General features: G+C 45.6%; 1 protein-coding gene across 1 annotated transcript in view; it reads left to right on the top strand.

The window, feature by feature from the left end:
* Positions 1–14,343, top strand: part of TPP2 (tripeptidyl peptidase 2) — a 321,173-nt gene that overhangs the window by 25,410 nt on the left and 281,420 nt on the right. The window contains 1 exon segment of the mRNA XM_030201336.1: positions 405–509. Within this exon segment, the coding sequence (XP_030057196.1) occupies positions 405–509 (105 nt within the window).

The raw sequence follows: 14,343 nt of genomic DNA, 5'->3' as shown, positions 1-14,343 counted from the left end.
ATCAGAGTTGATGCAGACAGTGTGTAAACTCTTTGCTGATTGCCCCAACTGCGTGACTAAATTTAGTCGAACAGATGGGGCGCTAGGCATATTCTATAAACTGCGCCTAATTTAGGCGTAGTGTATGGAATACGCCTAGGTGTATTTTGGGGGGGGGGGGGCAATTTTTTTTAAGGCGCTATATATAGAATCTAGCCCAATATGCTCAACTGCTTGGAATGACAAGAGTACCAAAAAAAAAAGATGACAAAACTGATTTGGATTAGGCTGCCTGAGAACTGTGACAGACTGTCATCTAGACAGGGACAAATAGAAAGACTGAGACAACAGAACCTTGTTTTCTAATATTTACTATATTATGATGCTCTCTCAGTCTCTAAAAGTTTGTGTTTTATTTTTTACAGAGAGAGCGGAAAGAGAAGCTGTGGGATCCCATTCACAGGACTGTATTAGCAGAGGCCTGTAAGAAGTGTGAAGAGTTTGACACTGTTCATAATGCTCAGTCACAAGTTAGTAATAATTTCTCATCTCCATTGTGAATTTAAAATGGCAGTTTGACACCGACGGAATTAAGCATGAGAAGAAAGCAACAGCAATTAGTCATAGTATTAGATTGTAATTTCCATTTCTCCCTCTATTGCTTACTTAAAAATGTTTTGTGTGAAATGTTTCTTCCCTCTAAGAACTTTTGAGCCAGGGTTCAGACGCACTTATCTTGGTGAGGGTGCCTACTATCCTGAAAAATGCTGCTGACCAAGATATTCAGGAATGGGCAACCTTTATACACATAGCAAATAGGTGGGAAAATGTGGGATACAAATGATACAAATAAATAAATAATGTTTAAAGCAGACAGCTGAGAGCAAGCACCGAGATCCAGAAGTTGCTGGTTCAAGTCCTACTGTAGCTTACCACCAATATAGCATATAATGTTGGAACCAGAAATGCATAGAGCTCCATAGACCATTTGTGATAAATGAGTAAAATGTTAACTAAAACAATGGGAACAAACTGCTTGAGAGACAATTCTGAAAATATGTGCAAAATACATTATTTAAAATTGTCAAAACTCTGGTTAATGACGTTTTCTGTGTATGCTTTCTGTGGTCTCACAGCTGCATAACATTCAATGGCGGGCAGCATTTGGCCTGCTGGCCACAGGATGCCCACCACTGATCTGGGTAGTGCCTCTGAATAACCTTATAGACTGCGTTGGCACTATGAAGGCAATTCTATAAATGTTGCCCAAATTTGTGTGCTAAAATGCAGGGCACAGAGTGCAAAATCTATAATGGTATCTGGGCGCTCAGATTCAGTTATAGAATAGAGCGTAAACAGGCATTTGGTGTTAACATTTTGGCATAGTAAGGCATAAATGTTAGCCTGTAAATGTTGCTGTTTAGCACATAATGTATTCTATATATGGAATTTTGGCGTTTACATGCAAATTAATATGTGTGCAAATGCCATTATTATAAACATTTATGTTCGTAATGGGTGCATAAACATTAGTGCCTTGTTATAGAATTGCCCCCTATGCATATAGTACTGGGACAGAGTGAGGGCAGTGATTGGCCTCAATCTGGATAGTGGCAATATTCAGTCTACTATCCGGATAACTTAGAACAGATTGAAAGCTATCCTAAGTTATCTTTAGCAGATAACTTCTGCTGTTGACTCTTCACTAGACATTCAGTGCTGGTGGTGTTGAATATCCAGATATTTGACTCGGTAACCAATGTTTGAAAGAAACACTGACTGTGATGCCTGAATGTTGACCTACCTATTTTTCGTAGGTTATTTTTACAGTGCAGTCCTATTCTGACATGAGCAAAAAGAGTTAACTTTAACTCTTACAATGGAAGAGGAATAAGTTGTAACCTCCCATCCTCCCCCAACAAGGAAGGAGCAAATGTAATTGTGTTTTTTTTCCTGAGTTCTTGGTCTTGCCATATGGAAAAGTATCTGTTCTACCCACACAGTTTGTGTATGCAAGTTTTTAAAATGTTTTGTATTGTTTTGACAGCCCGTAAGTTAGAGCAAGGCATGTTATCACTAGGTGGTATTATGGTGTGTATTCTTTATTCTTATAAACTGAATGTTGCATATGACCTGTTCACTTTTATGTCATGAAATCCTTGGCTTCATGCCCTAACTAATGCTGTCATCTTTGGGGCTTCTAAGCCTTGTGGATAATCTGCTGTAATCTTCCCGCTTAGACAGTGTTCTCCATCTTGGACAGAAAGCAAATCACAGTGCTGACTTTACTCTCCACCCTTGGCCCCTAGAAACATTGTGGTCCTTTTACTAGTCTGCGTTAGGTGTTAATGCGCGCCTAACACAGCAAAAAATGGTCAAGATAGTTTTGAATGTGTGTGTGCTAATTGTTTGTTTGCTAAATAATTTTTTGAAAAAACGTTTTTGAGGTGCTGTGTCAGGGGTAGAGAGTGGGCATTCCTGCACTAATCAGTGCATCTACAAACTGGTTAGCGCATGGGTAATGCAGGAGCCCTTACTGCCTACAAATAGGTGTCGGTAAGTGCTCTTGTAGTAATTTTCAGCATGTGAAAAAATCGGGCACAACAGCACGAACCACACACTCTAAGCCCTAAGTCAGAAATAAGACATTCGTTCAGGTTGGGATGTTCACAATTTCCTGGCCATTTTACAAAACTGAACACAAAGCCTTTTACAAAATACATATAGATCTGCAGAAAAATATGCATGTATTTCTCTAAACATGCAGTGGAAGCAAGTGTTTTGTAAAAATACATGTTCAATCAACCTTTAATGGTTGTATATTTCCTCTACACAATTGATTTGTTTACTTTATTATTTTGTCTATTAGATTGTAAGCTCTTTGAGCAGGGACTGTCTTCTATGTTTGTGCAGCGCTGCGTACGCTTTGTAGCGCTATATAAATGCTAAATAGTAGTAGTAGTAATTTTTAAAAATGGTCTCATGCTAATGGCAGCATTAGTGTATGTCCATTAATGGAAGCAGTGGGAGACAGCCCCCACCTCAAATCTCAGCACATCCAGTTAATAAAAAGGTCAACTCTATGTACAGAGTCCAAAAGGCTCCCAGATTAGAGAAGCTCCAGCTTTCTTACCATTGAATCTAATTTCAAAAGCACCAAAGAGGGAGGCTTGTACGTTGAAATCTTCTAGGAAGAAATTTTTGCAGAATGCTGTGTCTGTCTCCCGCTGACACTCTGCCTCTGGGAGAGGCAGAGGAACTCAGTCAGCTATTAGCCAAAAAGCAAAAGTGTGGAAAGTACATAGTCCTGGCAAATTTGATACTTTCAAGATGGCATCTAGGGCCTCCACCATGGGTATTGGGTTGAGCAAGCTCACCTGGCTTCATGCCTCAGACCTGGAACCTGCGGTTCAGGAGAAGCTGACAGACATTCTGTGCCAGAGCGATAACCTATTTTGGTGAGATGGTAGAGGAGGTAACCTACCTCATTGAGAAGTGCTCTGAGTCCATCAAATCACTGCTCGACCCACTCCTAGTTCAACCTCCACATTCCAGTGGGCAATGGAGAGCCTACTGTTCTCAGAGGCATAAGTATCCTCCACATCTACTATATGCAAATTCTACTATCCTAAGATACCCAAGGTTCTTGCCAGAGAGGGCACAGAGGTCCCAACCAGCTCCCCAGTCAAAACAAGGGATGAGCTTTTGAGCGCTCCAGAAGAGCATTGCCTCAGTAACTGTAGATGTTGTAGATGACCACCTAGTGGGAGAAAGACTGAATGTTTTTCCAAGCGAGGTGAACCCTTGTATCCTTACTGGTGGGTTCTCAAGATTATCCAAGCAGGCTACACACTACAGTTGGAAATAACTCCTCCAAATTGCCCACCAAGAGTGTAAAAATTGCTTTCAAAGGAACTCTTTACTTCTACAGGCCAAGGTGATCGAACCCATTCCATCAAGGAAAAAAGGGAAGAGATTTTATTCCAAGTACTTCCTGGTACCCAAAAATACGGGGGGTGGGGGTGGAGATCTTACATGATTAAAGACTAAGGTGTTTTTTTCTCAGTCATGGAGACATGTATGCGAGGTCCCCCTTTTATTGCCTAAGTTTAACATTTGTATGGTGGTATTATGGTGAGAGAGGTGAATTGATTTTTTCCTATGTGGATGATATTTTTACCTTGTGGACAACCAATACTGCTGTAGATAAATGTTTGTTAATATCCTTAAACAACTGATTGCTATTCGATCATATTTTTTGATAATCAGTTTGTTGTATTGGTGTAGGCACAAATATTATGTCAGTTGGATTACTGCAATGCTCTCTATGCTGGCATTTCTTCTACATTACTTAAAAGGATCCAAGTACTACTTGCATTCCCTTCATTGGCTGCCATCGAAAGTCCATCTGGAGTTTACTGTGTTACTGTTTTTTTAGTTTTAACGTAGTAGATGACAGCAGATAAAGACCTGTATGGTTCATCCAGCCTGCCCAACAAGATTAAACTCATAAGGTATGATGTGATACTACATACGTATACTTGATCTTGATTTGTCCCTGCCTGGCACTGGCCTTGTTGTCCAGCCGTGATCAGGCCACAGACTGTAGAAGTCTCCCCAGAACTGGCGTTGCTTCCCAATTACAGGTGTCGCCATTTAATTATCGCTAAGCTTGTTTGGTTCCATGCCTTCTATACAGGATTCCTTTGTGTTTATCCCACACATTTTTGAATTTAGATACCATTTTAATCTCCACCACTTCTGTGGGAGGGCATTGCAGGTATTTACCACCCGGTCCGTGAAGAAGTACTTCCTGATATTTCTGAGTCAGCCCCCTGCAACCTCAATTCATGACCTCTAGTTCTACCACCTTTCTGTCTCTCTGGAAATCAATTAATTAGATTGGGATGGTGCAGTTCCTGAACTGCTTTCTAGTCTGATCTTTCAATCACTCAGACATTCATCTTGTTTAAAAGATAATTGTATTTACATTTTCCATCGTTTTAATCTATTCAGTACACAAGGATTTAGGAAGGTCTTTTTTTATCAAATGGTTCATATTTGGAATGCTTTACCATCTTTCCTAACTTGGGCATCTTCCTATGTTATTTTTCATAAACAGTTGCAAATTTTGTTTTATTTTACAAGTTTATTTATTCCAATTTCAATAGCAGAATATAAAACTTGTTAGAACTCTATTGTGTTCATTTTGCCATACAATAGCTGCATTAAATATCAATACGGTCCCACTCCTATAATCTCCTGCCCCCCCACACCCATTAGCTCTCTATCCAACATTATACCATGGAAAATCATATCATTTTACAAACTACCATAAACTAGGCAGGAGAATTGATTTCTGTATCAGCAGTTATTCTTTGGGATCTCCATAGAGTATATGTGACCCATATTTTATGGTAAGCCAGAATCCTACCATATTTAACAGCAGCTAACTTAGACATTAAGCATATATAGTCCAACTTTAAAGGACCATCTCCACAGGTGGAGAGTGTGGTTGTTTCTAAAATCTTGCAATGTAATTTATTTATTTAGAACCTTATTACCCCGCGCAATTCATAGAGCTCTTGGTGGTTTATATTAAGTACATTCACAGAGATGAAATGGACATGGCATTATAAAAATAGATACCATCACCTAAAACACCACATTAAAGAATCCTCACATAGACAGCAAACTAGCATTAACTGCATATTACATATACATTTACCATAGGCGATAGGACTCGTATCTATTCAGAGGCATGCTGGTCACCAAATTCTTCTAAGAATAACAATGTTTTTAGTTTCTGCCTAAATTGATATAAGGCCTTAAAAGACCTTATATATGTAGGTAATTCGTTCCATAATTTATTCCCCCAAACTTTAAAAGAAGTCTTGCGATATTCATCAAACTTGATAACCTGGAAAGATAGCACCTCTAAAAGTCTGTGCTAGAAGATTGCAAAGCCTTCAGGTTGGTACGTATTCAAACTAGAGGAAATACTGGAGAAACCAAATTATTTGTCACTTTAAAAACTAATAATAGGGTGCCAGTGCAAAGCTTTTAAAATAGGAGTTACACGCATATATCAGGACTATCCAAAAAGGACTCTGGTTGCAGCATTTCGAGCAGCCTGCAAGGCTCTTAAAATATTCCCACACAAATCCAGAAGTAGACCATTACAGTAATCGAAGCATGGCGTAACTATACTCTGAACAATTAAATGGAAGTTCGAGAAAATAAGAAGATCACATCGCTGCCTAGTCAACCTTAGCCAGTAAGATTCTTGCTTAATCACTTTCTGAACATACAATTTCATTATTAAGTTAGAATCTAACGTGACACCTAGATTTCTCATAGAATTAACAATTGGGATAGACATATTACCAATGATAATTCTGTTGATTGAAGACTCAGATAGAATCAAGATATGAGTTTTTGCCATATTTAGGTGAAGATGATTTACCCTGCAACCATTGATTAACAGCATTCAAATATTAAGTAATTTAAAAGTATCATCAAAGGAGCTACCAACCTCCACCAAAAATTGAATGTTATCGGCATACATTTTATAAGTAAGCTGGAAACTATTCAGGAGTCTACACAGAGGTTTCACAAAGATGTTAAACAGCATTACAGGAAGAGCTGAACCCTGTGGCATGCCTGATAAACAATCTAGCTCAGTTGAGCATTTTAGAATTAACAGAAACAAGATATTTCCTGCCAACTAAAAAAGATTTAAACCAATTAAGGACTAGCCACATGTCTAGTTAATAAATCAGACATTGATTTTTCCTTGTCATCAAGCAGATGCAGCCATTACAGATGGGTTGTGTCCATCAACCAGCAGAGGGAGATAGAGAGCACACTTTTTTCAGTGCCTCATACCAGCTTGCTCCACTGCCTCTCTTCAGTATTCTCTATCTCCCCTAGCAGAGTGGCTGCAGCTTCTTCGAGCTCCATCTAAAATCTGCCTGGAGGTTGCTCCTGTGCTTTTGCCATTTGTTAGCAGGGGTGTTGGAGACTATAGCAGCTTCACTTTAAAGGCACATAGGTTCGCCCTTTCCCTGCCTTACCCATACCTCCGTGGATGTGGACACATTGCTTAGCTTTCCCTGTCCTTCCCCACCAACAGTGGATGCAAGCACATAGGTTCACCCTTTCCCTGCCTTTCCCACTCACCTGAGCCTCCGGAGTTCTATTTACCTCTGCTTTCCTCACAGCGTTAAAAAAAAAAAAAAAAGTTGCGTCACGCTTTGGCGCTTAGACGCTGGAACAGAGGTTTTTCCTTGCCTTTTTCTGTGGGACCGGAGCTGTGATACTCGGTCCAGTGAGGTAAGAGTGTTTTCTGACTCCTCCGGGGTGGGCCCGCGATCGGGGCGATTTTGGCGCGAACCGCCATTTTGAATTTTACCGCCGTTTTCGGCGATGGCTGCGGAGACAGTAAAGCGCTGTTCCAAGTGTGGCAAGCGCAGATCAGCAGCGGGGCTCTGTAAATCGTGCTGTACAGACGTTAGAGCCGGCCCGAGCATGGCGAGTGACGATTCTTCATGCTCTGAGCTGGCAGCGGGCGCCATTTTGAATTTACCACATGGCGCGACCTCCGCTGAGACGGAGAGTCCTGAGCCCTGGGGGGAGGCCTCGGAGTGAGGCTGATATGGGAGCTACTAGCCCTGGCAGAGATCTGGGTGCCCAGGGTGAGTTTTTCTCCCCTGATTTTGTCTTATTAATGCATAAAGCATACACGCTTAAAAGAGCTCTCCCACAAAGCCCGGCATGGGCCTCTTCTAATGCCCCCCCGGTGGATTCTAGCCTGGGTATGCCCTCTGAGGCATTATTCCCTGATAATTGGCAGAATATGAAGCGCAGAAGGGCTCATTCCCCTTCAGAGAGTGCTGCATTTCCATTTCCCCCCCCCCCCCCCCCGTGGTCGGGCTGCGAGGATTCGGAGGACTCTGGCAGGCCTTCATGGTCTGAGGAGCCAGAGTCTGGTGCAGAAGTGACTCAGGATCTGGACGATCCCTCCGCGTGAGGATTTTCCACCGTGATGAGCTGCCAGCACTTATTTCTGATGCCCTGCAGGCTCTCTCTATTGAGGACCCTGCCAGTGGCACAGCCTCCTCTGTGAATCCTAGGATGGCTAGTAACAAAAAGCCTGCTCGAGCCTTTCCTTTGCATGACTCCATCCAAGAGCTTATTTCGACTCAATGGGCTGACCCCGAGGGACCTTTGAAAGTTTCCAGGGCTATGGGGCAATTATACCCTCTGAGTGAGGAGCATATGGCTCGCTTTGCTGTGCCTAAAGTGGATGCCCTAGTCACAGCTGTGACAAAGAGAACTACCCTCCCTGTTGAAGGAGGTGTTGCCCTGAAGGATATTCAAGACCGTAGACTGGAATCAGCACTTAAACGGTCATTTGAAATTGCAGGTCTCACTATTCGCGCGTCTGCATGCAGTTGTTATGCTGCTAGAGCCTGCCTGGCTTGGTTGCAACAGGCAGCGGAACAGCCCGGTGATGGAGCGGAGCCCTTTTCAGATGTAGCTTCGCGGATGGAGTCGGCCTTGTCCTTTTTTGCTGACGCCCTTTATGATATTGTCAGAGCTTCGGCTAAACACATGGCAGTAGCAGTGGCGGCTCGCCGTCTTCTTTGGCTACGGCATTGGGCGGCGGACATGGCCTCTAAGCAAAGGTTGGTGAAATTGCCCTTTCAAGGCCTTCTCCTGTTTGGTGAGGAGTTGGAAAAAATTGTGAAGGGCCTGGGTGAGGCTAAACCCCAGCGCTTGCCCGAAGATAGGCCTCGGCCTTCCTCTAAGGGTACGGCGGTCCACTCCTCTTACAGACCTCGCTTCCGTGAAGCTCGAAGGTACCGCCAGGGGCGTTCTGCTAGGTTCATTTCTCGTGCCCGTTTTCAGCAGAGGAACTCCTTTCGCTCGGACAAATGTTCCACAGCCACTGGCTCAAGGCCTGGAGTTCAAGGGCGACCCTCTCAATGATGGTGCGCCGGCCCTCTGCTCAAGTCCTGTCATCGGAGGACGTCTTTCCCTCTTTGCCGAGGAGTGGACCAACATTTCCTCAGATCAGTGGGTCTTGGACCTGATCAGAGACGGTTGCAGAATAGAATTCGACGCCCCTGTAAGAGACGTGTTTGTGGAGTCCCGATGCGGTTCTGCCGCCAAACGGGCGGCGGTAGAGGAGACTTTACAAGGTCTGATTCAGATAAGGGCCATGTCCCCGCTACCTCCCGCCGAACACGGCTGCGGCCGCTACTCCATCTACTTTGTGGTGCCGCGAAAAGGAGGGTCTTTTCGCCCTATTCTGGACTTTAAAAAATTAAACAAGTCCCTGAGAGTGCGGCAGTTTCACATGGAAACCCTGCGCTCCATCATTGCGGCAGTACAGCCAGGAGAGTTTCTCACGTCTCTGGACCTGAAAGAAGCTTACTTGCACATTCCAATTTGGCCCCCACACCAGAAGTTTCTGAGGTTTGCGGTGATGGGAAAGCATTTCCAGTTCCGGGCCTTGCCTTTTGGCCTCGCCACAGCTCCCTGCACCTTTTCAAAGGTTATGGTGGTAGTAGCTGCCTTTCTAAGGCGAGAGGGTATTCGGGTTCACCCGTACCTGGACGACTGGCTCATTCGAGCAAACTCCGCTGCAGAGAGTCAGCATGTAACAGCCAGAGAGGTCTCAGTACTTCAATCTCTGGGCTGGGTCGTCAATTTGGCCAAAAGTCACCTGACCCCCTCGCAGTCTCTAGAATATTTGGGGGCCAGGTTCGACAGAGCCTCGGGGAATGTGTACCTACCCGAGCAAAGGCGGTGCAAGCTTCAGAATCAGGTCCGTCTGCTCCTGAAGGTGCCCCGCCCTCGAGCTTGGGACATTGTCCAGCTGCTTGGATCGATGACGGCCACCATGGAACTGGTGCCCTGGGCGAGAGCGCACCTGAGACCTCTACAGTATGCTCTACTCCAAAGATGGTCTCCAGTATCTCAGGATTACCAATGCAGACTCTCTTGGCTCCCTGCGGCCCGACTCAGCATGGAGTGGTGGCTCTCAGACAGCATGCTGCGGCGAGGAATGCCGCTGGCGCTCCCCGATTGGTGCCTAGTGGTGACAGATGCCAGTCTGAAATGCTGGGGCGCACATTGCAAGGGGAAGCATGCCCAGGGTCTATGGACACCCGAGGAGTCGGAGTGGTCCATCAACCGCCTAGAGTTGAAAGCGGTGTTTCAGGCGCTTCTGGCCTTTCAAGTGACCCTGGAAGGATTGGCTGTCAGAGTGATGTCGGACAACACGACAGCAGTGGCCTACATAAATCGACAAGGCGGCACTCAGTGCAGAGCTCTAGCCGCGCAGGCCGAACAAGTTTGCCACTGGGCTGAGCTGCATCTACAGTTTGTGTCGGCAGCTCACATTGCAGGTCAGAGCAACGTGCAAGCCGATTATCTTAAGCAGGCATCAGATCGATCCAGCGGAGTGGGAACTTGCAGACAAAGTGTTCCTGCAGATATGTGCCAAGTGGGGCAAGCCCGTGATGGATCTAATGGCAACAAGCACCAATGCCAAAGTCCCGTGCTTCTTCAGCAAATGGAGAGATCCTCACGCGGCGGGTTTGGATGCCTTGGCTCAACCCTGGCCTCCGGGCCTACTGTATGTGTTCCCTCCGTGGCCCTTGATAGGGCGAGTGCTCCTGTGGATTTGGCTGCATCCAGGAGAAGTGGATCTTGTCGCCCCGGATTGGCCCAGGAGGCCTTGGTATGCGGACCTCCGACAGATGCTCGTAGAGGATCCCCTTCAGTTACCTCTGGTTCCCAACCTGTTGTCACAGGGTCCGGTGACCATGGAGGACGCCGGCCGATTTGGTCTTATGGCCTGGTGATTGAGAGGGCGCAATTGAGAGGCAGAGGCTATTCCAATAAAGTAATTACCACTCTCCTGCAAGCCCGCAAGCGTTCCACTTCCGTGGCTTATGCCAGGATTTGGCGCCAGTTTGAAGTCTGGTGTGCTTCCAGAGAGATCACACCCCTGCGGGCTCCTGTCTCGCCGATTCTGGACTTTTTGCAGGATGGTGTACAAAAAGGCTTGGCCTATAATTCCCTGCGGGTGCAAGTGGCAGCGTTGGCCTCCCTGCGTGGCAAGGTTGAAGGCATGTCTTTAGCTGCTCATCCGGATGTGGCACGGTTTCTTAGAGGGGTGCTTCGGCTCCGTCCTCCCGTGCGTGCACCTTGTCCAGCTTGGAACCTGGGGCTAGTGCTGGAGGCCCTTCAGGGTGCTCCCTTTGAACCGCTTCGGCGTGCTTCAGAGAAAGATTTGACACTGAAGGCCGTCTTGTTAGTGGCCATTACTTCGGCAAGACGGGTGTCAGAGCTCCAGGCACTGTCTTGTAGAGACCCTTTTCTGCAGTTTTCAGAGTCCGGGGTCACGGTTTGGACTGTGCCTTCCTTCTTGCCTAAGGTGGTTTCAGCGTTTCACCTAAACCAACCTATTTTCTTGCCCTCATTTGTCGAGGAGGAGTTTCCAGAATCTTTTGGGCAATTGCACCTGTTGGATGTGCTCAGGACTCTGCTGCAGTATCTGCGAGTTACTAACTCTTTCAGGACCTCTGAACACCTGTTTGTTTTGCTATCAGGTCCTCACAGAGGGTCTCCAGCGTCTAAAGCCACTATTGCCCGCTGGCTTAAAGAATCTATCTTTTCAGCTTATTTGCTTGCCGGCCGGCCTCCGCCTGATGCCTTTAAGGCGCATTCCACTAGAGGAATTTCCTCTTCTTGGGCTGAAACTGGAGCACTCTCTCTTCAAGAGATTTGTAGTGCAGCAACATGGGCTTCTAAACTCTCTTTTGCTCGACATTACAGGCTGGATGTGGCTGCCAGGAGGGACGCACATTTTGGAGCGCAAGTGCTGGCGCGTGGTGTGGCTTGTTCCCACCCTATCTAGGGATTGCTTTGATACATCCCATCTGTAATGGCTGCATCTGCTTGATGACAAGGAAGGGAAAATTAGGTTCTTACCGTTATAATTTTCTTTCCTTTAGTCATAGCAGATGCAGCCATGATCCCTCCCTGTCTGATGCTATCTGCTGTAAATCTATTTCAGGTTCTGTTCTTGTTTCCTGGAGATTCCGTCCTTGGGAGAAAGTCGGAAAACAGTCTTCAGGATTCTTGTTCAATTAGAGGAGGATGACTTAATTCCCTCCAGTTTCATGTTTTGGAGGATGAGTTTATTCCCTCCAGTTATGTCTCAGTGGAGGATGAGTTTATGCCCTCCGGGAGGATGTTTCATTCCCTCCATTCTGAGTTAATGCCCTTTGTTGTAGGGCCATCGTTCGCTGTGAGGAAAGCTTATGTTATTCCCATTGCGGTTTGCCATACTGCTTTGGAAGCTTCAAATACTGAAGAGAGGCAGTGGAGGAAGCTGGTATGAGGCACTGAAAAAAGTGTGCTCTCTATCTCCCTCTGCTGGTTGATGGACACAACACATCTGTAATGGCTGCATCTGCTATGACTAAAGGAAAGAAAATTATCACGGTAAGAACCTTATTTTCCCATAAAAGGGTTTTTGGTCTTGATTGGTTGCATATTAGGACTGCATGTTAATTGCAGTTAAATGCTGCGATTAAAGCATTAATAATTGCGATTTGAATTTTTTTTTACTGTGATTAATAATTTAAATGCTTCCCTTCCTCCCCTGTCTGCACACAGGTATGATCAGTCCAGTATCTCTCCCTTCCCTCCTGGATTGCAGGCGGCTCTCTCCCTTTCCCTTCCCTCCCAACCTGGTTTACCTTTGCCGGAAGTCTTTGCCCTGCAGCGCCAGCGGCAGCTGTATCAAAAGGCTGCCTGAGGCCTTCACTGGGCCTTTTCCTCTGACCCATCCCAACCCCTTATGATGCAACTTCCTGTTCAAAAGGGAGCGGGGCAGGTCAGAGGGAAATGCTTGGTGCAGGCCTTAGGCAGCCTTTCAATACAGCTGGCATGGCAAGTTGAAGACTTCTACAAAGGTAATCTGGGTTGGGAGGGAAGGGAAAGACAGAGAGCCGCTGGGAGAGGAGGGAGAGATGCCAGATCAACCATGCAGGCAGTGGAGGGAAGGCATTGAGACCGAACTGGGAGGGGGGGGGGATTGAGAGAAAACCTTGGGTAGGAGGATAGGCGGGGAGGAATTGAGAGAGAACCGTGAGATGGGAGGTGAGATATGATAGAGAACTGTGGGCAGATGGGGAGAAAGGAGGTGAGGGGGGAATTGGGCAGAGAGTGAGAGGGGAGGGGGAATTGTAAGAGAACTGTGGGTGGAGGCACAGGAAGGAATTGAGCGAACTAGGACTAGGGGGCACGCAATGAAGCTACAAAGTAGTAAATTTAAAATGAATAGGAGAAAATATTTCTTCACGCAACGTGTAATTAAACTCTGGAATTCAGTTAGTTTAGCGGGGTTTAAAAAAGGTTTGGATAGCTTCCTAAGAGAAAAGTCCATAAGCCATTATTAAAATGGACTTGTGGAAAATTCACTGCTTATAGGATAAGCAGCATAAAATATGTTGTACTGTTTTGGGATCGTGCTAGGTATTTGTAACCTGGATTGGCCACTATTTGAAACAGGATGCTGGGCTTGATGGACCTTCGGTCTGTCTCATATGGCAATACCTATGTTCTTGTGTTCGTCTCCTGTTCATTCATCCTCCTTGAACAGCACTGAAGGAAGCATCTGCCAGGACTTCAGTTATTGGAGGTCACATGTAAGAGCTAACCACAGATTATGAGGACCCTCAGGCAGTGACAGCCAGTCTAGAAAACATGATGGAACTGGAAATATAAAAACAAGGTAGAACATGTTCACATATCTATGGTGGTAGAACACCTGGCTGTTTCACCAAATGGTGTGATTGTATGGGTGGGATTGTTTTATGTGGCGCTGAAGTGTAGGAGTGACCTAGTGGTTAGGGTGGTGGACTCTGGTCCTGGGGAACTGGGGAACTGAGTGTGATTCCCACTTCAGGCACGGGCAGCTCCTTGTGACTCTGGGCAAGTCACTTAACCCTCCATTGCCCCACGTACAAATCAGTACCTGTATCTGTAAGCGGCATTGAGCCTGCCATGAGTGGGAAAGCGCGGGGTACAAATATAACAAATTATGACACACTGTGAATGCTATGGCGAGACAAAAAAAAGAGCACAAAGGGCCTTTAAAAACAGGAGGGAACACAGTTTTTTCATTAAAAAACGGGCCATTTCTTTTTTTGGGCCGCACTGAAAGGAAATTCAAGCTATCAGGCGTAGCAGGAGGAATATATTATACAAAAATTTCGGAAAGAATTAGTCTATTGAAGCCTCCTTTGTCATTGGTGTGACCCCTGACGCAGGTGCGGT

The sequence above is a fragment of the Microcaecilia unicolor genome, chromosome 4, assembly GCF_901765095.1.
Source record: "Microcaecilia unicolor chromosome 4, aMicUni1.1, whole genome shotgun sequence".
Taxonomy (NCBI): domain Eukaryota; kingdom Metazoa; phylum Chordata; class Amphibia; order Gymnophiona; family Siphonopidae; genus Microcaecilia; species Microcaecilia unicolor.
The sequence above is the reverse complement of the archived record's forward strand: the minus strand, read 5'-3'. Positions and strand labels throughout refer to the sequence as shown.